Source organism: Acanthaster planci, linkage group LG18, assembly GCF_054643075.1.
Source record: "Acanthaster planci isolate LZ-2023a linkage group LG18, COTS_SCS, whole genome shotgun sequence".
In the NCBI taxonomy this organism is placed as follows: Eukaryota; Metazoa; Echinodermata; class Asteroidea; order Valvatida; family Acanthasteridae; genus Acanthaster; species Acanthaster planci.
In genome coordinates, this window is record NC_141794.1 from 525,877 (window position 1) to 550,601 (window position 24,725).

At 42.1% G+C, this 24,725-nt stretch overlaps 1 protein-coding gene across 6 annotated transcripts in view; it reads right to left on the bottom strand.

The window, feature by feature from the left end:
• Positions 1-24,725, bottom strand: part of LOC110978566 (nucleolar protein 4-like) — a 66,670-nt gene that overhangs the window by 3,829 nt on the left and 38,116 nt on the right. For 2 of the 6 annotated variants that reach the window (XM_022233680.2, XM_087148876.1), the window contains 6 exons: positions 9,225-9,372; positions 7,040-7,314; positions 5,849-6,043; positions 3,623-3,841; positions 2,716-2,841; positions 125-338 (listed from right to left, as the gene is read on the bottom strand). In XM_022233680.2, the coding sequence (XP_022089372.2) occupies positions 125-338; positions 2,716-2,841; positions 3,623-3,841; positions 5,849-6,043; positions 7,040-7,314; positions 9,225-9,372 (1,177 nt within the window). Of the gene's footprint in view, positions 1-124; positions 339-2,715; positions 2,842-3,622; positions 3,842-5,848; positions 6,044-7,039; positions 7,315-9,224; positions 9,376-24,725 lie in introns of all 6 variants that reach the window. The other 4 variants (XM_022233673.2, XM_087148875.1, XM_022233688.2 and 1 more) reach the window with 3 other exon arrangements.

Consider the following 24,725-nt stretch of genomic DNA (forward strand, 5'->3'; position numbering starts at 1 on the left):
TCAGTCATTACGAAATTCAGCAAAGGAGGCCAGTTGGAATAAGAGGGAACATGTGCTTCATAAGGATCACATGGTAGACTTGGTTTCTAATCTAGATTAGTTCTAGAACTATTTAGCCACTTGCCGTTTGACATCTGTGCATGTTGAGAAGGTTGCATCATGTGCTGTGGTTGATGCGGCGCAATACTTCCGTAGTAAGGATCGTGTGAGCTCACACCATTGGCGAAACGGTAGTCCACAGGCCGTGGGGAGGCATGCTTTGGCGACTCCTCATATGTGACGCGAGATGGTGGCGTTGGCTGTGACTGATGGGGTGACGTTTCCATCCGCACCTCGTTCTACAACAACCGAGAAAAAAAAGTACAAATTAGAATCCTCCAACTGTTTCTCATAAGTGGAGTGCAATCTGCAGTCAATGTGTCTTCAACACTACCTGAGAACCTGTACTATTCGCCTGTTTCTCCAAGTCTTTCCCTGCAACTTCCAAGTCCAAGTATTTCTTCATCATCGTTCTTTTGGATGAAGAGCTTCCTTGTGCAATCTCTGAGGGTGTTGTCTCTATAAATAAATTTCTGAGAATAACTACAGAGATTCGAGTCAGAAAGCCGTGCCAGTGAGGTTTTTGAGGTTTCCCCCTGCGACACCTCCCTGGCCAACAGGACTATGTCTTATATGCCAACCCTCCCATGTACGACTGTATGAAGGTACAGTCTCACTCATCTCCGCAAGCAGATGAGTTCTGCATGATGATTAATATTTCCTCCGTTGAAGACTTATTGTCTTAATGCTAATCACGGCACAGGATTAGTTACAAGCACATCCATTTGAGTCATAATGCTAAAAAGCTTGGCTTGATGTCATTAATGCTTCCGCGATCTGGGGCAGAGAATAGAATTACAACATGCCATGCTTTCCCTCAGGTGACTTTGCATGGAATTTCCATGATTCATCTCTACGCTATTATTTCCGCTCTCCCCTCCTTTCAAAGTCTCATGAAATTGATACAAGGTTCATAATTTGAATCCTGTCATAACACCTGCCACTTTACTCACACATAAAATTCCCATTCTACCTCTACAGCAGCGCACAGTTACTGAAGTCACCTCACTGTTTTACTGAGAACAATTCTGTGGTTTCTTACTCAAACTTCATCTTCAATTTCCTCCTCTGGATTTTCTCCAATATGGGATCAAGCTGATTTTTTTCCAAGAATTGAAGGTTCAATACCCACAAATTACAGACACAAATAATGGAGTAAATGCACACAGTGAAATCCACTGTGGATCTCAAATAATTTTGACTGAAATTTTCTGATATTTCCTGATTAATTAATAGAGAAATAAGGGTGTCAGTGTTTAATGGAAAACACTGGTAGTGAAAGAAAAATGATCATCATGTATTCTTGACTTCAAACCTAAGATGTGCCTCTCTCGAATGAGAGGATGTCTGAATAGGCACACTAGCTCATTAATTCAACAAACCAATTAGACATGTTCAGGTGGTTTCTCTCTATACATGAATACTTCATTAATCAATCAAACACTTCCGCTTATTTCCCCCAGCACTGAGTGAAAACGTGGAGAAAATTTAGATGTCTTGTTGTGTGAGATGTTAGTAGCGTAAGTACCCTAATGTGCAGAACTTGGGATCTTATGGTTAGTTTGGGGAACTTATATCTCTTCTTAGAGTTGCTTGCCTGACACTTCGCCTCAGTGGGACAATCACTTTTTTTTTGTGATACCGTAGTTATTCCTTGAATGTGACAGCTTTTCAGGATGTTATTTGCAATTTAAATATTCATAGCGCTGACAAATTTTGAGATTTGGTGAAATTCTCTTTGTTCTATCCAGAATCTTCTCTTTTGTTTTGGTAATTGTGGAGTTGACTGACCTCTTTCTACCTTTGGCAATGGAAAGCGTTACAGGTGAATGACTTAAAGTCCCAATTTGCGGACAGAGGTCAACGCCTTGATGTTCTCAAGCAGCATGTCAGAGTACACTGCTCTATTCATTCATCACGTCCAGTCACAGACTACGTTTGGTGGGCGAATTTGCTCTCCCCCTCCGCCCGTCCGACACCTCACACAGACAAATGCCAGCATTTACCGGCGCGACCCGGTGGTCCATGGTCGCGTCACAGGAAATACCCTTAATTTTGAGATTCGCGAGAGCCGTGCCGATACAGGAAGGGGTTCCAATTAACGGGGGAAATGATGGCGCAGTGTGACACAATGCCATGGTTCCTTGTAAGGATTGGGGGAGGGGGTTACACGGGGTACAGGTGAGGCGTCAGCTATGACTGGTATCCTTCATCTGACAACCTTTGACGCAGCATACAACTTAAAGAGTAGGTGAGCACTTTTCAAATCTCAGTCTTCCCTTGCAGTAGGCAGTGTCAATGTGACAACAAACCGATCCCTACTTACAATCCCAGGGTGCCTTGTGATTAAAGCTTACACATCGAGGAACATGACAGACCCTTAAACACGAACAACATTCACAATATTCCCAGCTGAGAAATGACTGACCCTATGTTAGACTGCTTTGAGGAAAGATTTCAAAATCATGACGGCAAGTTTCCCAAAATAAATTAATTCAGAAATCTAATGAATTCACCATCAATATCACATCAAATTGAAAGGCAGCTGCCTATTCTGCGACACTTCACAACTTAAAACCAGCACAATCAATGAAATGAGAGGGACTGCCATCTTACCGTGTGTCCAGCTTGCATAAGCTCCATTCGTAATCTCTTAGCGTTCTCGCTTTCACTTTCACATGCCGCTGCAAGGATCTGCTCTGCTCTGGCCGAGGTCAAATGAGGTGGTGTGGGACGCATCGACTGTTGACAAAAAACAGACAAAGGATTTTCATGTAAAAGAGTGGAGCGATTGGGAATCTCAAGGGAATTAACATTGGTCATAAAAGTAGAGAGCACTGATTTGAAGAAAGAACCATAGAACGTTATCTGCCCCAAGCTGAAGTGCACCCCGAATTGACAAAAAGAAAGCACGCGTTCTGTGTGTACGCAAAGACCATGCATGCCGGGGTAAATTAGTTACACATACTCAGTATGGGCGCGCCTATGCGGTGGGTACCAAAATCACACGCCCTATTTTGTTCTGCTTGGAGCAGATACATTTATGGACGGAGCTCCATGGAGGAGTTATGCATGTATTACATCATAAAAAGCAAGATATAGGACGGAGAGCTTCCCCCCACCTTTGTGTTGGTCATTGTTTGATCGGAATCTCAGGAATTCTTTTCAGTTATCTAGGGGGAATGTGTTAGGTAACAATACTCCCGGGCGTGTATAGGGATTGAACATGTGGAGGGGGTACTCCGTCCCATATCTTGCTGGGTTTAGATTAGATGGCTAACATTAGTGTGAGAATAGAAACACTAAATGAAAAATAAAGATAAGAAGGATAATGCTGCCAGCAAAATTCAATACTACGTGACCTCACATGGTTATTGAAAGAGCGCCCCCAATGAACAATGCCTATAGCAAATGGCCTGTAGTGCTCAAATTAGTGCAAAACTGGACAGCACAAGAGACACCATGCACCGATCAACACGACAAGACACACACAGAAAGAGAGAAAGAGAAATGGGTGATTTACATTTTGGGTGCGTACCGAGTCAAGCCCATTCTGGTCCCGATGACGCTTCATTCGACGACAGGACTTGAGGTAGGTACGGATGCGTTTGCGGGCCCTCTCATGGAACTCTGGAAATTGGCGGTAGCAGGCCTCGATGATAGCTTGGATTTTTTCCTTGGGCTGTTTGGAGATGGGTACCATTCGGTCCAGGTTCTCATCGATGAAGAGACGAACAAACATCTGTGAAGGAGAGAGAAGTGGAATTCTGTGGCCATGTGGTATGATGCTCCAAACTCAGAATTGGGTCAAGTTGCAGGGTGTGAGTTTAAATCCAACCTGTGTAGTTGATTTGAAAATATCCTAAGACGACATTGCTTCTCCATCCAAGACTGGAATAGGTACCAGTGATCAGGGCAGAAATGGTTGCGTTTAATATCCTTGAGCTCTAAAAACCCTCAGGGATGTGAGAAAGCCCAAAGGAGGAATTACAGGTGCTATGAACAGGGGTAATAACATTGTGCCTTAAGGTGTCCAAAGTCCCACATAAACACCTGTTATTGTTCATTTAGTGCTTCACTGAAAGCATAATTCTCCTTTTCACTCCCACAACCCACAAATCCCGTCCATGCAGGTAGGCTGCGGAGGAGGGGGTGGAGTTGAAAGGATATAAATCCAATATCCTTTCTTTAGCTTGACGTCAACAATATGAGTCAATCTCTTGTATCAGATTGTGAAATCGCATTTTATTTGCCATTTGTTGGGTTTGAAATAAACAGTCCGGTTTGGGCACTTGATGTAACATCTGGAAGGAATGAAATGGGGAAATTTGAATTACACCTGATAGTTGGATTTGATGTTGAGCATGGTTACGTTTTTATTGATTTTTAACTGGACTCATCACTGTATTTGACACAGTACTAGCCCCCAAGGACCACTGACAAATACCACGGAGGAAAAACATAAGCCTCACCCTTCTCTATCAAGGTTACCTCTCTTCAGATGAAGAGAAAGGGAACCTGGCTCAAAGACCGGTTTTGTGGATTCAAAGTACTACTTAAAGGTAGCAGTGTACAGATGCTGGGATGACCTTTACAGATTGATTTACTGACTAAGAATTTCCTGGGTGAGTTTGGTGCAATGAACAGTGTAGCTGAAACCACTGTGCCAATGAACCAGACTTAGCCTATTATCTGTATAATACGTTAATAATATCACTCAAAGAACTGAAGTCCAAAAAAACAGAAAGATGTCTCTGTGTATCACTCAGATCAGCAGTTGGATTCAATTTTGATCTAAAGTTGTGAAGCCATTTCTGTATTTTATCAGTGATCCTGTCATTAAGATGCTTCGACTTGGAGGAATCAAACAAGCTCCAGCAAGTCAGTTAAACTGTCTTTATGTGCCACCTTTCCCTTTTTCTTGGAGATGTCAAAGGTCAAGAGGCAAAAACGTGTCATAAAACATTATTTCTCACATTTCCCGTGCATTCTCCCTCCGATGTGACAGGATTCTATGGCAGGGTTATGGTTCCCTGCTGAGGCAGGTTTCATCTTATACAGATACAGAACAGGCCACAGCCTCAGGACTGACTGAGAATCAGCCATGAGGGAACCATTTCAACATCTTAACCCTTTCTGTCGTTACTTTCTGTTTCTCCTGTTGTTTTCTTCTGTGTTCCTGGTGTGTTTCATCAAGAGTCCTTACCTCTTCCTTGTTTTACATCTGGAAGGAATCTCTAAAGGAAGTTTTACTCATTCACCACAGCAAGCTATGTGTAATCTTATTGTACTCTGCAATGTCATAATCTGACTGGTCTTGCCAAGTGTTTGTTTTTTATTTGCAGTTGAGAGGAACGGATGCTATTGGGGATAACAAACATCAATTTTAACACCTTGAATAAACTTTTTAAAGGTCTATCTTACTCATTTGGGAATGCATGGAAAATACTGTCACCAGTTCCTTCTTTGTCATAGTTGAGATAGACAGGGAAATGTTGTAAATAATGAAGCTGTTGACATGTAATGTTCAAGGGATGTTACTTTGTAGGCGTCACCAGGTGGCCGAAAATCACCTTACATTGCAGCAAATACTCCTGTTCTGGATTACATTTTTTCATATCAATCAAATGATTCACTAATTACTGATGGGTTTCTCTTGACAGAAGACGGGCAAGAAGTTGGAAACTTTTGGTTTTCTTAGAGAAAAAAGTAACAACCAGAAACAGAAAACCGTTGTCTGCAGACTTACGTTGAATGCCTTGAGTCGCTCGGGGTCGACTCCGGGCGTTGTCTCATTGAGTTTATCACTGTCGTCATCCCCGTCATCATCATCATCGTCATCCTTTGTCACAGAGAGATCCTCGGGTGTGTCCCGTGCTCCTTCCGGTGGCTGGTGTACTGACGTGCCAACCAGAGAGCTGTAGCCGTAACCGTTGGACGAGGTCTGGAGTTGGTTAAGGGGAAACAGGAAAGGACGTGGCAATTTGATTTAGAAGAGAGAAGGGAAAGACAGAGAGAAAATCTTGCCAGCAGGATCGTCTGTGAGTAAACGGTGGCGGTGATAGCGATGATAAGTAATGGATACCAGGTGTTTCCTTTGAGAAACAGGTTGAAAGTGAGTTTGGGGGAGGGGACAAGCTGAGATAGATACGATGAGGTCAAAGTGCAGTGGGTACACCATCTGTCACACAATGCATTAATTAATTCATAACAGACTGCACAGTCTCCTATCACGATATGTTTGTATAACGTACACAAAATACCTGAAATAGCAAAGACATAGGTGCTAACCAATGAGACATATCACATCTTGACTGATTGCTGTGTCCAGGTTATCTAATAATGGTACCGGGAGTTAGAACCAGATTCATATATGTCTCACTCCAATGCACGGAAATTTGGCAGTTGGGGTTCGTAAATCCAACTGTTCAATCATGCCAACAACCTGTCTTCATGCAGGATACAAGTCTTGATTCAATAAGTTAGACTTTCATTTGTGGCACAAGCTATGACCTACTTTTTTCCCTTGTACTGAGATTTTATTATATGTTTTGTGTTGCATTCCAACCGACAAGTAGTTTTCTTTAAATACAAACACTGTTTCTTAATTAAACATTGAAATTCTTTGCTATATAATTGACAATGGAAACTACCAACTTTCTATCCGAATCTAAATACATGTAATGGAATTTCAATGGACGAAGATGCATTGTTTCTACTGATTGTGCATAACATCAAGGGGACAGCCTCTGGTAAGATCAATGCAAAATAAAAGTAACAAAAATAATGACACAAAGAAAATTGCGCAAAAAAAGAAAAACTTTCCAAGCAGTGGGGTGTTTTCGGCGAAGTGCAAACATCCACAAAGCGACAAGCACTGCACAGCCGCACAAAAAATAATCACTGGACACCGAGAAAATGTGGCCATCCGCGGACTCACTGTGTATCGCTGCATCTCATAGCCACCACTGCTGGCGCTGCTGTAACCTTTGACCTCCGAACTATAACCCCGCTCATCTTCTTCATCCTCCTCACCATCCTCAGCCTGTGATTTGTCCTCCTGATTTAATTCAGGGGGTGCCCGCCCTAGGGCTGTGCGGGCATGTGTCTCTGTCATTACCTGAGTATTGGTTTCGTGTGACGTTTTTCGCTCGCCCTCCTCTGCTGTTGGTGACCCTGGTCTCGTGTGGTTGATGTTTTTGGCTGAACTTTCTTCTGCAAATGAGCACAAATACTCGGTTTACTCAGCTTCAAAAAAAAATTGGCTGAGACATAAGAAGGAAAACATACAAGTTGCACCCACCCATAGAATTTAGCTCTGAATAAACTCAATGGAATCTCAAGAGCTTAAAGACTGTATAACACCCATTTAGTGCTATATTCTATTGCATTTAGCAACAGAATACAGCACTTATAGGACTCTTACAGTCAAACCACCTTTATGCATTAATTTATCTGTTTCCATGCTCCAGAATGAATGGAGAGGTTGGGACAATGATTGATTGTCCGCTGATATGCAACCAATTTGCAGGTAAAGACGCGACAGATGCACCAAATAACTCATGAACACCCTATAATCAAGAAAGTCTGCAGGACAGATCTGGCCGAGGGATATTGTAACCTAGTAAGACAGCATCCAAATCTGTTGTCTAGAGCTAGGTCTAGGTCTTCGCTTCATTGGAAATTTGTGGAGATGCACAGACCATAGACCTAGCCGTAGCTCTGGAATCCCATTTTGGATACGACCTATGATACCCATGTCAAGCCTACTTCTTCATGCAGAGCTTCAGCCGTGTCTATTTTTCGTTTGTCATCCACACTGTTACATGCCTTCCACCAACCCAACAAGCTGAAAATATATACACCGTGAATCAGAGTTTACGTCAGCTGATGACACCAGAAAGCATACTCTGGTCTGTTATCAAGAAATGAGTTGGTTTAGAAATTGGACAGATCACTTGGCAGAAGTGACACCTATGGATATTTAAGTTGAGAAAGTGAGGATTGTTCACCAGCCAGATGGTACAGTGTCATAGGAACACAAACAGTGTACCTGTGAATTCAGGGACGGACATGATGACAGTGGGAAATGCCTCGGACAATGTCATGGCTAGAATATGATGCCTTGGTGGATTGGATTTCAAACGTACCTAGACATCCTGAGAGTGTAATGTTGATACCGGAATAAATTTACCGGTGGGGGGGGGTTAAGTCATAATGCAAGGGAAAAATGTCACAGAAAAATCTCGATTCAAAGTACATCAATACAATGCATCTAAATAAGGAAAAGTTGACAGAAATCTGGGAGTGTTAGAAGACAAGGGTAACATATCAATGGAAAAACCCATGCAATGGGCTCTTCAGATTTGACATTCAAACTTTCAACAGTTAAAGTAAAAAAATGCTGACAGATTCCTGAAATTCTGTTGCAATCTTTATCTTCTTTCTCTTTCTGGTGTATATAATTAATGATTCACCAAATACTTCGGTCTGCATAAACTCTATATATGAAATTTTATGTCTAAATTAATTATTCGCCTGCTCAGCTGTTCAAAGTGAAATTCTTTTAATTCTTTGTACAGGTTTTAATTTGCTGTAACTATTTTTAAATACCTTTTGAGGGGAGAACGGATATACAATGTAAAACTGAGATCACACAAAGAACAGATTGGTAGAGGAATAGGGCAAATGTTGTCCAACACAGATCTGGAAAGCCTGGATAAGCTAGGGTTCATGATGGGTTAAAACAACTTCCTGCATTCCAAGTACCACACAGTGGGCAAGAAAGATGAGAAATGTCACTAATGTTTGCATTGCTGGATCACAAATGCATTGGTTGGGCAGAATTTTTCACAATGAACAATGTATTTAAACATTTAGAGTGTTCTCCAAGTACAGAAAAATATGTGCTTGACAAGCAGACTACACTGGACTGTTTTTGCTGTATAAATGATTCCAGATTTTGAAAAAAAAAACATTGATGTTTGATTGAGAAGATTTATTTCAATGTTTGGTGCACAAACACAAGGGCACTGTCCGACTGAACACAGTATATCTAAAATGTCACAGACTTTGTTGCTCTTGCCTGGTACTCAACTCCTTAGGACTGTACGATTGCATTTTACCTTTCTTGAGGTCTAGAGGCTGTGGTGTTATTCTGTCACTCTCTGGTCTAGTTATGGTGTCTTCATTAGTCGGGGCGTGGTGCGCCGTTTCAGAAACGTAGCTTGGCTCACTGGCTTCTGTGTCAGCACTAGATAAGGAGGCATCGTCCTGCTGGAAAACAAAATGGAAATGTTAATCATAAACAACGTATAACAAGGAAATGATTCCGCTGTGAAATGTGTCTTCTTTCTGGCATAACTTTACTAAACTCACTTGCTGTGTACAATCCCTGCCATAATTATGAGAACTTTGGTATACTTTCAGTTGTAATTCACATGCAAAGTTTTACAAATGAGCATCTTTGTTCAACTTCTGGTTAATATCTAGAATTTACCTGTAATCATTATGATAGATTATGAATTTGGAAACACCGTCAAATACAACATGCTTCCAGAACTACCCAAATGTATACACCCATGAAATTCAAACAACAGATGTGAAAGTTAGAATGATTTGACTAATAACCTAAATGTATTTCATTTCTGGTATATGCCATACTGCCAAGAAGAACAAAAAACAAGACACACTACCTTTGCAACACAATATGTATAATTCTGCACAAATGAGAGAAAGATTTCACTCTTTTATTTGGATCTAATTTTGACTGTTGTGATTACTGTAGCAGATTGCAACTGAAAGAAGGGGAAACCCCGTTAGTCACTCATGCATTGAGCACTGCCGGTTTTGAAATGCAGATTGTAATGGGTGCTGGAAGGGGAAAATCAGAGGCCAGTTGATGAGAAATGGAGGGATACAAAGAACAGTAGGGGTTTTTTCTTCAACTGTGATCATATAATTTATAAATTCTGAGGGAAATTCCTAGTTGAAAACTACATGAAAAAGGTACATGCTTGAATTCTAAAGAATATCTTTGAGTTCTACTGAACAATTAATGCTATACTGCTACATCATTTTGTACATGTACGTTTGGCTTGTGCATATAGCTACAGTAGGGGCCTTGGCATACTAGGCAGAATTCAATTGTTGAAAAGTCAACCCTTCCCATATTCTTACCTCTCATTATTCTCAAAATAAAATAGGAGATAGCCTACATGGAGTCCCGATTCAATTTTGCACAAATAAACAACAATGTGATTCATTTGGAGTATCTTATTTGTACTATGATACTATCACACCGTGGTGTATCCGATTGAGTGTGTGCCGATTGGCCGTGAAATGAAAGAAAAATGATCAAGTTCTGTAGCCAGACGGCTTACATTTTTCTCTCTTTCTCGACGCTGTGATTCATCCACGCTGGCGGGGGATGTGGCAGGCGTCTGCCTCGTTTCCAAGGTGGTATTCACTCCTGACATCAGCATATTTTTTTAAACCTACAAGCCTACCAGGAATGGATTATTGCTCTTTGTAAACGCCTAGACGAACCTGGCCCAGGTTATTCCACAAATTTAAAGTTTCAACTTGTGCAGGTCCAAGTGAAGACGCCACCCACCGACACGACCGATCTGCTACTGATCTTTGGGTTCAAACTCTGATTTAGTGTCTTACTTTCCTTACACAACTAAGGATGGAATGAACATGGTGACTTTCTAATAACTTATTTGAGCCAGGAAAATCCTCATATACTCATATGTTTGCCGTGCGTTCGCGTTATGGCCGAAGAGAAGCGGTATAGCTCCAGTTTCTTATTGGTTGATTTTCAAGTTATAGCCCCGCTAATCCAAATCAAACGCCTTAATTAAAACTTTAGGCCAATCAACATATTCGAGCGATTCCTTTCTCGTCTGATTGCCAGAGAGGGCGCGCTTGATGATTACGTGCGCCTGATTAATGGTGCATGACCTTACCATGCCAACAGTACAACCGCTTCATGTTATTCACTGTCATTGGAAAAACGACCCCAGTGCGCTTGAAATGAAGCTTGTAACAATTCCTCAAAAGGTGCTCATAAATGTTCAGAAGTTTCAAATACGTTTAAGACATATCCCCTTACAAGTAGCCTGTTGAATTATTGGAGAATGCGTAAAACAAAAAGCCACCGCAACACGCGTCATCGAGCCCCCGTTCATTTCCCGGCAATCAAACGAAGACAAAGTCCGTACGTCCTATCGGCTTCAAGTTTAACAGAAATCGCTCTCGGTCGATGGAAGGTAGGAGATCCTTTAAACCACACATTTCATTCTTCCATCGCAGATTTGTGGATTCGGCTTTCGATTTTGCATCATGCCCTGCGGGTTTAACGTGCCAACCCTAGAGAGCTAATGTCGTTTTATAATGCATGCAAATCGTGTAAAAATACAAACGTACAATGTATGATATGAGCATCGTGGAGGGTTTTGCCGGTCCTTCAACCTGCGCTGGGGTCCACAGTACGAGTTGTCCATGATGAATTTTCACAGGACAGGAATGCGCATGTGCGCACGCATGAGAAATAGAGTGGTCAGATAATGTATTTTAATCACAGATGGTAAACTGAGCACGCAGCACAGCGATTTAGCAAGTTGTGGTTCACGCCGCTCCCAAGCCGTGATATGACCAGCTGCAAACAGGATTTCCATTCCTTTGGAACAGTTAAACGGACAACCGATGTAGGCGCAGGTTTATTAAGGGTGGACCAAGGAGGTAATTAAAGAGGTAATACCTTCATGAATTAATGTGAAAACCGGAATTGAGCCCTCTTGTGGTTCAAGCTGAGGTATAAATCGGCTTGGACTACCACCACATTCAAGAGGCGAGCGGCAAGTGCAAGTCATCTTACGCGTAACACCTTACTCCTGAAGGTAGCGCTTTCAGACTTCTACTTGTACTAAAACTTATTTAAAAGAACATATTTCTGAGTAGATCACAAAAATTCATAGGAATCACTTCCGGCCTACGGAGGAGCAAGGAAAATTGGGTATCACTAATTCAAGATTTAACTCAGGCCCCAAAGAGTAAAGAAAATTTAAATTTTAAAGGACTGAAGACTGTTATTTTTGGAAATGTACGCCAAATGTCAGAAACTCAGGTACGATCAGTACTGATAATAATACATGCTTGCACGAGAGACCAGTTTCCAGGTATTTGTCGTCATATTTTGAGAATTTCCTGTCGACCCCTGACCTTCACAGGCGCGCGCTCCTGACGCCATTCTCACAGCTTTTGTGTAGGTGTTCGGCGTGTGCGTTTGCGGTGAAGGAAGCTGGAGAAACGGTTCTAAGGAAAAGGACGATTTGCAACAACGGCCGTTGGCCGTCGGCCGTCTACCCCTTCCAGGACTTTTATTCGGTCATTTGGAAAGGACAGATGAACATCATTTCCATAAACCTACAACGGGCGAGGACGAATTGTTAATCACTGTGATATTTGGAAACACATGAAAAGACGACTAGATACAAAACAATGAACAGACGCATCCGGGCTGACCTTTTGAGACTTGTTAATTTCCAAAGAAACGAGTTTGACCGTATAGTGCAAGGTCTTATGTCCAGGATTAGTGTTTGGCTTTTACGCACTGCAGTTTATCAGTAAATTGGATTTAAATATAGCCACTGCAATATTTTTTCGAGAATGTCGATGACATAATCTAGTCAGAAAAACTTACCAAACAATTTACAAACCATGCTTACAATAAACCGCGTCATTCGGAGAGGAATTCGTTTTGTGAAAGAAAGTGAAAGATGATTTAATACAGACAACCCTTGTTCATATTACACAAAGCGTCGTCATTCATGGACATGCGCATGGCAAGTCATTGTTAAACCGTGATGTTCAGCATGCACTTCAGTTGTGTTTAATGCGCGCTCTAAAGTTTTCCGTACATCTAGAATCGAGAGAGCGAAGTTGAAAGTCCAGTCAACAGAGTTAAATGGAATATAGGCCTACTGAAGTAGGAATCTTGGTTCTAATTCTACCGCAAAATTGATTGATAAACGCTCATTTGAATTTGTTTATGTCACTATTCTTCGCCTGGAACCCAGATGGTCTATTGTACGGACTTCCCACAGTTACTGCATGGGATAAAGATTCCGAGAACCCCCCCTCCCCCTTTCCGATAAAGCAAAACTAAAATGGATCATTAAACAACCGGTCTTGCCGGGTGTTAATTTTCTTAATCCCGACTAGGCATACGGCTCCTTATGGGTCCATGTGGTGTGCCAAAAAGGTCCAGTCTGACAGTGTTTACCCTGTGCCAATGCACATGCTCACAAATACGAAAAGTGTCGGAAAATCTTTCAGACTAATGAAACAATGGGTCCGGAATAGATAGCTGCATGCGTAATTATGGCCAGGGTAATCTCAGCATGGGGATAGGCCTTACAGGCAACACCGTATGGTCATGATCGACCGGGGCCTGGTGTTCGTTCACTGAGAACAGGGCCCGTGTGCATGATAATAGGACGGCCCAAGCACATGAAGCATGACTATAATCTTGATCCAGGGTTATCGTATGGTAGGGCTATTAATTAAAAATTTTCATCTCCGAAGTGGAGAGAAGGGATGGTTGTTATCGTTTATTGCGGACTGGAAAATCGCTTTCAGTGTCGCTTTTTTTTTTTTTTTTTTTTTTTTTGATGCCCAACCTTTTCACCCTGTGTCTAGTCGGCATACCGGGACCGTAGATGGGAGAATCCAGCAGCCGAGTAGGCCTACGGTATCGGGGCATGGTTCCGGCAAGGACACGGTCACACGCACCCCACGCGACCCTATTTGAAGCGTCATTCTCTCGCAGAAAGAGGGCCCGGCACGGGGATTGGGGGGGGGGTGGAATAACATCAACATTAGCGGAACGCGAGAGCCCCTTGATGGGGGTAGCAGGCCGAGCAGATCGGGGCCTGTGACCGGCTCCAAGCCTTGGGAACACATGCATGACAAAAATGTGCCCCGGCCCCCGCTGTAGAATCTGCGGTCGCGTGCGGGGCACATCACCCGGGCCATATATGGCGGCGTGCGAAATGACATGGGGTGCAATTTTTTTGTCCTGTGCCCGTTGTATGCAGCGCGCGCACCGTGCGCTCTACGGTGGCTCTCCAGAGCTTCGATGGGTGAAGAGTTTTATTATTATTTTTTTTCACAGAGATACGGCCGTGATATCAAGACGACAGCCTTGCTGTGTGATAGATAGGTGGATGTCATTTTGGTATGCTAGGATCCCCAGACTGCATATTTGGTGGAATAGAAACGGAACATTTATCTTGCCAGAAAAATGAAGAACCATTACACACTAAATACTAGTGCTTGAAGAATCATTTAACAATAGCAACTACTTGAACACAATTAAAGAGAAAACAGACGCAAGTGCACATTTGCCTTTAAGAAGTCTAAATATCCGTTTTGGATAAATTCTATTGATTCAATGTGGAAATTACGAAATTATTTCAACTCTAAAACAAATGTATCCTGCAAACTACAAGGCATGAAATATATTGCTACCCTTTACTTTATAAGCTACCGTCAATTCTCAAAGGTGAGTCGTTTAAGAAAAAGACTGATACGTAGCGTAGCGACTGACAACACGGAGGGTACCCACTTTAGTCTCACTCACAACTTCAGTTTACTCCTGGTTTGGATTTCTGTTCTGAGCACAAAAATCTGGCATAAAGAGGAGAAAGCTGCTGGCTTCTGTTCAACGCTAAAAGAGCCGGGTTATTTTGGCCTACCTCACAGCCTGGGGGCTTTAAAATTTCGCCCCCAAGAACTCGGCTGTGGCTCTGGAACTCAGCACGCGTGTAAAAAACACTTCTTATCATTACAAATGTTCATTGATCAGTGCAGTGGAAAAATAGAAATTTTTGGCTGACCTGTCTCGGAAAAAAATTGGAGCTGTGCTATTTTGACCAAAGTGGTATCAAAATGACCGCAAAAAATTACTCTAAAAACTCCAAAAGGCTCAACTTCTGAAAAAAAGCACTGCAGCGACATCGGAAAAAAGGTTAAGGGGGTGTATACCGCCTCCGGCTTTTTAGGGTTAAGACGGATGTACAGTACACCTGCATAAAACACAGCGATGTTATTAATGAATGGTAGAGCGGAGACGCAAGTAGATACGACAAAGATGCGAAGTCAGCTCACATTCCTAGTGGTAGTATTCATCGTGTGGTGCAATCATTCTATATCCATTGCAATGCCAAGCAGCCGACAGTATACAAATTGATGGCAACAAAAACGTCAACTGCATGAAGTCACCGATCGACTTGGAAGTGTTTTCACGCCAGGTCAACTGACTTAACAAAGGTACACCCATACAGCTAATTATGTTAGCCATTTTGACCAAACTCACCTGACTGAGTTGCATGGCGGATCGAACAGTTCTGACCTGGGTGGCCAGAAACGCCAAGAAATGTGACAAGTCAGCTATATCAGCCATGTTTGTACCTCCCACGTACCCCGAGGTGAACCCCATCTACTCCTGTCTAACTCCCACAGTCCAACACGCGTTCATTCGGTACAAGGGGGCGTAGACAAAAGACACATTTGCCTTTTTTTCCTCTCATGAAAGTTTGTTTCCAACGTTAGTTGTAAGCCCAGGGAAACCAACACCATTTTTCGTTCCAGGTCAGAAGACGCGGATAAAGACCCACATTCCCGCATCTCTAAAGCTGATACCATGGTTACGTAAGACTTTACGCCAGCCCTGAGATCAACTAGTGGTCACCTTGACGACCGGGGGGGGTGAGCAAGTGGCCGGATTTTCCGCTCAGGTGAGAGCTAAACGCACCAACTCAGTGGTCCTTCTGGAAACATGACAAACCATGACAAGACCTGTGCACCATGTGGTATTTAGCGTTCATTGAACTTTGCGGTTTTCTGCAAACAAGGAACTTCTATAGTATGTTTTTCGGAATTCATTTTTACCTGAAATCAATTTTCCAGACTGGCTAAATAGTACATTATTTATTGAGAGACTACAGGCCTAGCCAAAGAGCTTCAAACAAACCCCACTTAAGCAAAACTTATACATCTTTTCAACCCATAAAATCCTAACTGTACTAAAAAAAACACAATAAATTGCGTCCATGAAGAAAAGTAAGAATTGAAACTCTGCATGGTGGATTATGGTAAGGATTTGTGGGTACACCATGAAATCTATCCCTTCAAGAAGAGGTAAGGTACTGACGAGATTCGGTGAGTGTCAACACTCTCCTGAGGACGGCTAGAGTAAGTGTCGAAACGTTGAGAAACTCACCGGTTCTTTTCAGAACCCCACCTCTTCTTGAAGAGACAGATCCCATGGTGTGCCTGCAAATCCTTACCATATCTATTAAAACCTACACAAAACACAGTTGATGAAACAGTGCTTGCTCTGTACATGATTGTAATCATAAGCCTCTTATAAGTGCACTTCAAAATATGAACAAGACGCAGGACTGGAACACCAACTTGAGGACATCATTTTTCAGTTTAAACACTGCTGTTGTCACGTAACCAGCCAATATCGATGGGAACCCAGTGGCCAAAGTGATCACTCTCAAACCCTATGTAAGATCTCGGATCACAACCTAAAAAGGAACAAGATTTAAATTGATCTGTCATCCACTTCTGCATTGAGGAAACCGAGCGGATAATGGTGCCACGGTAGGCCACTTCTTTGCTTGAAAAAGAAACCAAAATCATCTAAAAATGGCGCTACTTCTCGAGAAGAAAATATTTCCCCCACTAATCTACCTTTCTTATTTGAACCAAGGGGGGGGGTCGGCAATAGTGTCATAATGTGTACGCACATCGTCTTAGATGTATAGAGCCTTACATTTTCCTTCTCAGCATCATTAAAAAGTTTATTTTTTTCTCTAAAAGCAGGTAACGTGTTCTTCACATAAAATATCTATCTTTTGAAATGATGACAAGTTGTTAATTTTAGAAAGGAAGGTTGTTACTCCTTTGGATCGTCGCACCTCCCACCGCCACTCTGCAAATACATGCCTCCGATATTTAGGTGCCTTGTTAATATGAATTCACATCCAAAGAGAAAGACACGTGTACCAAACAAGATTTCAAGTTGGTAATATTTTCAGTCTATCCCTAACAGTGTGCTATAGCAGGCTCTGCGTTAATGACCAGCAGAACATGTTATTTAGACAAAGTTTATTGGTGCGAGTGAAAAAAATCGACCCGCATATTTGCAGGAAAAGCCGCACTGATCTTTAACGCGGTTAGAATATATTTCGAAGTTGCTCTCTACATGGTGAGGTACGGAGATAGTTACTGGTAGGTTCCATATGCACGTAGGCCTACAGTCACATACACCTATAAGCAAGCCTACCATACCCAGCAGACAGGCCAACCATAAATGTTAGGCTGTTTTAACAGTTTGCCGCTGTGTTTTAATGAACATCGTGGGCTCCTTTGAAACGAAGACAAAACCTCTCCTTTCATCACGGTTGAACAAACTGCCACCCTAGATCACGTCGTTCCCTGTCATCAAATTTTATTTGAAAATCGACATGCATGCATATCTCGAAGAAGCAGCACACTATAAACTATGGCTGTGTAGGAGGTTATTTTATTCAGAATTGAGCGAGAGCAACTTTGAGCTTTTTTCTAGCTGCTGGTCAAATTCCTGGCTATAGTCACTGCACATCTGTCGTTAACTTTAGCAAAGGGGACAAAGTACCATACCAGTACAATTCGCAAACTTTCCCAAGCTGCAAGGAAGCTACTTTGCCGACAGCAGGACAACAACCGGCCTTTCTAGTACTCACCCCCCGGCGTACTCCAGAGGACAAACTGCGCTAAACCGAAACAAAAACCACCCCCTTTTGTGTGGCGCCCTGATCCTCTTTCATCCAATCGCGACCAAAACTCCAAAATGAGGACATTCAAGCCTCCATGGACGCGCCTAAAGTGACCTATGAACCTGCACCTGTCACAGTGATTTTTTTACAGTAACGAACCACTGATTATAATGGCTCTGCCTGCAACATCCAAGAACTTACAAGTTACATCTCCTATTCTCGTGTGACTTATAGCAAGGTTTACCTACTTCAATCTTTCCATTTTTGCTTTTAAAGTGTGCCTGCTGTGAAGCTTTACAAAACGCCCCAAGATACCTGCATATTTGTCGAAAAAATCAACACTACGTCTACTGTGTACTCTGTAGACTCGTGTCATTGACTGCTTCAGATGTTGATATAAAAAATGAGATCACGTGGTGATGTCAGTGTGATAACGGGAACGAAACACATCGAATTTATCAAACCATGGTCGAGCATATTTTAGGCTCATTAGAATGGGAATTATTTTAATGTGAAAGACTGATAAAGGTATTTGTTATGTTTCATTTGCAACATTTCATTGGGTCCTTTGTAATCATTCTATTTATGGGGAGGGGACAGATCACATGACCTTCACAGAGTGAAACGTAAGCAAAGCGTAGCGGTTTCTCACTTAGGTTTAGGACCTACCTCACGAAAGCAGAAGGTCACACAGGCGAATGAGAAATCTTCCATTCATTTCAAAGTCAACGGGGGAAAATTCGGGACGACAAACATTGGTTTATCAGTTTGAAAAAAAGTTTGTACGTTGCAACGCTGCAGTGTTTGTCCGATCACCAGCTTCACACTGCAATCGTTGCATCTACATTAATTATGAAAAAGCCGTAGGTGGTGGGTTTATAATTCAGGAAATAGCCGTCGGCTCTACTGGATAAATTACTGGTTGAAAATTTCTACACCGACGGCTAAGAAAACAGTTTTATTTGTTTAAGACAAGAATGTCAAGTAACTTTGGCTCACAAATATTTGTATTTGTGTGTTTGAACAGGTATGAGCACAAGGATGCATAAATGTTCATTGCTGATATGACTGAGAAAGAAAGCGAAAGCCCATGCCCGAGTTGAGTCGGCAAGCGTGCATCATACTTGGACTTACATACTGATTTCACTTTCACCTTTGCAGAAAAAAAAAAATCATTTTTCAAAGCAGATATGTCCCCCTTTCATTCCCAGGCATATGCACTCGCAAAATGAAACCAGAAACCAGATGTACTGTCTCTCTAATCTACCTGCATCTTGTGAACTCAATCTTAGTCGAATGGTTTTTCTTTAGGGTCAAAGCAAAAATCATTTATAAACCTAAAAATGTAAACAAATGGACAGTGGTAGAATGCCGTCACGTGACTAGTGCAATCCCGAAGTGGCTTTGCCTACGTTTACAATGTTTATGTCCATCCGTCGCCGCAGGAGTGGGCATGCGCATTTCGTCGAGGGGTAAACATAGTCCAGGGTTGACGCAGCACGCTGCAGCACTCAACCAGGCAACTGTGACCAATAGCCAGGCCAGTGTGTGCAATGGGGCGATCAATAGTGTCTATGATAGTCGGCACGCGAGTGGTCGCGTGCCGCCGAACAAAGCAGACTCCCTCCCGGTTTGAGGCTACTTCGGGAGGCAAATCGCATCTCACAAAGGGAGGCTTTAGTCTGGGTTCCAATAGCGGGTAACAATAGCTGTTGTCCCTTGTCGCGTGCCGGACTGTGATGCTGGCACCCCGCACATGGCGCTAGGGGTATAGAGGGGGTGCCTGGTGTATCGTTTATTGTCTCTAAAACTGCTTCCCACCCCATGTTCGTTTTCTCCTCTATCACTAGATTGTTACCAATATCGGTTCTGTTGTGTCCCCGTCAATAGAAACTCTTTGTTACAATGTACCACATAAAGTGCCCTTGTATTGAAGTGTGCAGCGTGGATGCAGGTTATCAATTGCTAAAGGTTGGAAAGACCCCCCCCCCAAAAAAAAAATCGTTCCAGGGGCTGTTGCTACAAGACATTTATCCCTTAAGCAAACTTCACTAAATAATGTTTGATAAAAACCCTGCAGCATGAACAATGCTATTAACCACATGAACCCACATGCTCACGAGAAAACTACTTCAGGGGGTCAAGCTTTTGCACCCTGCGTAGTGAGGATCAAAAGGTTTAGTTCGGGAACGAGAGTAAAATTGCATGCCCGTGGTAGCATCACAGACGACGATTATGAAAGCAAGTTGAGCCTACTTCTGTGCAAAAGTTAAGCTGAAATGCGAACCCCTGCCACTTCTATTTTTCCATTACGGAAATGTAGGCCTACATGTAACGCCACTGAGCGCTGGGCCTGTGTTCACTCTTTGCACGCTGTCACCATAGGCATGCAGAGCCTCGATCTGGCAGTTTGACACCAAAAATAGCCGGTTCGCTGATTCCTACATATGAAGCAAACTACGGGACGGAGAGCACCCCCCCCACCTTTGTGACGGTTATTGCCAAATTGGTATCTCAGGAATTCTTTTTAGACTTCTGGGGGGTGTGAGGTAACAATAGGCTAGAGTGTATATAGGGATTAGATTTGTGGGGGGGGGTACCCCTCTTTCCCATTTCGTGCATGGTGTAGATTCCAGTGTATGTTGCTTATGTACTTTAGCGCGTGCTGCGTTAGTTCTTATACCATGCGATTGGACAAAGCGATTCTGACACGATAGCACAAGCTTGTTAGTTCGAGATTCTACATGCCTATGGCGGCGTGCAAACAGCGAATAGGATCTTTTTTTATACCATTCATTGTGCATGTGGTGATGTGAAAAGAATTCCGAAAAACATAGATGTTATTTCAACGTGCCGGAAAAATATGTACTTCGTAAAGCATAACAAGGTAGTTTGGAGTATGGCGAAGGTACCAGATTTCTCCCAAAAATATACGAATAAACCATAAGTGGGGATTCACACCAACAATTTAATTCAACCTGAAAAAAAAGAATGAGACAACGACTACGAAAACTAAGAGAAAAATTCGAGGTCATTGGGGTCTTTTTTGTTCTGCTCTATGAAAATACTGCATTTTTCTTATGATAGACTTGAAAGGAACGAACGAGTGACGGTTTCTGACATAAATCGATATTTCATTTCCATTCAAAAACAAAGTTCCTCTTCTTATTCATTCCCACACGCTGCCAGTCAGTTTGGATTCCAAATTGAATACTGAGGTCTAAATTTATTATCTTTTTCGGTACCTTTTGGTTGAGTTTTCAATCTGCAATAAATATTGCTTGCAACCTTTCCTCCGGTTGTACCTGGTTAATATCGTTATTCGACGTGACATGCACGGGTCCAACCACAATTTGATCAGTGCTGCTCTTTGAAGAGTTTCAGATTGGAGTAATGAACGAAGAGTGGACTGGGATGGAATTGGTGGGGACAAGTTGGAGAAAATTTCGGGAAAAAGTTTGATTTCCAACTTGAGGAGAAGCAGCATATTTCCAAAGTGTCATTTGTAGGTTATTATATTTCACTTTGTTAGAGAAGAACAATTCCAACAATTTGGAAACATTTGATCGGCTGTTAATCTGATTTAATGGTGAAATCAAACAATATATCTAAACAACTTTATGGCCAGGACTTGTCGTACATCCAAATTTTTCAAAACTTCCATAAGCTTTACGACACGTTTCGTGGCACTGAAAAGTACGTACTTATACATAAACAGCAATGACACTGTGACTTGAAAGGCTGAAGAACACTGATGTGGCAATGAATGAGTGTTCAGTTTAGAAGTGGGATGAAGACCCCTGAAAATCTATTCCCAAAGAACCACCAAAAAAAAACCCAAACAAAGAAAATATCAATTAAGTAATGCAAACCACACCACATATCAACCTGCACGGGTGAGACTGGTCACGGATATCATAAGTGGAGAAAGGTACATCACAGCAAAAACTAAACTTCATCAAGACAATGTTCCTACCATGTTACTTTGTCAACGTGAATTAATGAAGAAGAATAAACCAGCATTTCTAAAAGGCAAAAAGTTAGTCTCACATAGCAATTGGTTAACTTTTTAATACTACTAAAAGTTTCAGCATCGTCTGCAAAACGTCGACGAGCGATACTTCAGATATCCCCTAGAAAATGACTTCATTAACACATATAGTGGGTGCGTCACAGATATGAGAAAATGACGGCTTCATAATTATTGACCTAAATAAGGAAGAGAAAACGCATAGATTGGGGAAAATCTGCTTTCGTCTTTCCCGAAGGAATTCAATATTTGTAATAGTAGGACCTTTCTTTTCACCGGTATTTTCGAGTTTCTACGGCAACAAACAGACGTCATAATCCTAAGTTTAGAGCCAGGTTTGTTCGGTTTCTAAAACAAGCAAAGGTGAGGGATGACTGATCTTGTGGCGAGCAATCCAAAATGGCGTCGCAAAAAGTTTTAATGAGGCAGTGTGGATGTTTTATAGGTTTTAGGAACCTGTTCTGCAAAAAGAAATTATCTTAAAACAGCCTCGTAACTAGCGCTAGCGGAATAAAACGAATTCCATCAGCATTGACGTGTTATCTCTTATGGATGTCCTCTCATAAAGACAACACCTTGGCTTTTGAATGATGATTGATAACTTTAATCAGATTTGATCATTCATTGCATCGCAATCCATTCGAGAGTATTGAATTAGCACGGAGCGAATACCACTTTGATTATAAACATCAGCTAGAGCTGATGTCTTGAGAGAGACTACATTTTGGTCAGGGAAAGTCCCTTTAGAGCATATGCGGACTCAAAGGGATGCAAACTGAACATAAACAGGAGAAGCACCTGAAACGTATAAGACAATGTACAGGTTACTGGTCATTTCACGGCAAAACAGTGCAGCTATCACGCATGCGGTGCGTAACACTGTTTAGTCTTCATACAAGACGGCATTGTGCAACCCAACGGCTTGCATTGGTTTTCGCGCGGTAGATATTCAGTTTCGCGCACAGCAAACCGCTGCAAAAAAAAATGGCAGAGAAACGACACAATCTAAGCCTAAAATGGGTCCATGTGAGATTCAACCCAACAGAAAAATAAATAATCTCCCACTCTCGGCATCTTTTTCTTAGCGGTGTAAGACTCAGACTGATGTCTTGAGAGATTAGGCCCCCACGCACACTTAACTGGTGTGGGCTCATAGCTAAGATACCCAGTAGCCACGTTGGTTGAGCATGATCAATTGATCATCGGTTTATTGAATTACATTTCCCCCATCGGTCTCAGACTTCTCCACTCTCCTTGTTTGACACAAACGCTAATAATAATCTGGGTTCGCAAAGCAGAACTGAATCAAAGGATGCATTAGGACGACGGGAATTCTATTCCGTCAAGGGATGACTGGATCTGTATCGCAAGTTAGAGCAAGAGCCCTGAACAAGCTGAAATATTTCCTATTTAATGCCTTACAGATTACGATCACAGTTTCATTTTTTGTTTTTCGTGCAAGGTGGCAAATTTTCCTTAAATTGATGGAAACAAAGAAAGCGGTACCGGTTGTGAAAAATCGACCAACAACACCGAGCGTGAAAACAGCATCTGACTAAAAGAAAGCAAGATCCTACTGGCACTGGTTTGAAATAATATGGGCATTTCGCAATAGAGCACCTCCAAGAGTTTGCAACGTGTTGACCAATCACAATGCGCGAAATCTTTCGACCGAATGCGCGTTTGGAAATGGTCGACATATTTCGCGCATTGCGATTGGTCAACGCGTTGCAAACTCCTGGAGAGTTTGACTTGTGAATCGCCCGTATTGTTTACATTGAAAAGTGCATTTTGTATCCGCCATGAATTACATTTTCCCTACTTATTTTGTAAAAACATAAGGTTACAAAACGAAACTAGCGTTAAGTACCACAGGAAAAGCGTGATTTTCTTTTTGGGATTTGTGTGTACTCGAAAATCATCCAGCAAAAAGTGGCATAAATCTCCATGGACATTTGGAACGAACTTAGTGAGGTTCACTTCACATTTCAGATGGTCTATAATACATGTAAATATCTAGAATTGTTTAAGAATGCTGCGAAGCCTTTACAAAATCTTACGTAGCACCCTGACGCTTCCCCCTCGATGCTTCACGGGAACATGGCCCCTCGGTGCTTACATATTGACCTATTCACCGCGCAACCCCTGTTTTGTCTACTTCGTTGGGCGAGGACATTTTCGTGGGAAAATGTTTGCTTTGAAGGGGTCGACCTCCATGCATTGGGAACTGGCTGCCTAACTGAAGATAAGAACTTGCTTTTGGCAACACCGCTAACATTCCTTGTTCAAATAGGGTGCCTAAATTTGAAAAAGAGCAATGAAAACAAGCATTGTGGAATTCCAAACCACCCCGTAAAATGAATACATTGTTACGGGCGGTGTGGCAGGAGTACAAGCTGTGATATTTTAAGATTACAATATTCGCATTTATAACCGGCAGTAAAATTCCATGTGCATCACAAGGAAATCTGATTTTTGTGCACGCATCTTGTCTCATGCTTAAATTTAGCTTTACTCTGTGTTATGTCCATATCATTGCTTAAACTCCCAGTCATTCTGAGTGTTCACCGGGGTATTTGCCTTGTTTCACCTATACAAAAATCTGCGTGTGTTAACAAGATGCCAAGAGCTCTGAGAAAGTGTTCAAAAGAAATTCCTAACTCTCTGCTGGTCCAAATTCTCCAAAAGAGGACTCTTGGAACCCTTGGGTAACTCCATGTTTTGTAGCAGACTCCTGTTAATTCTAAATAAGATGCTAACAG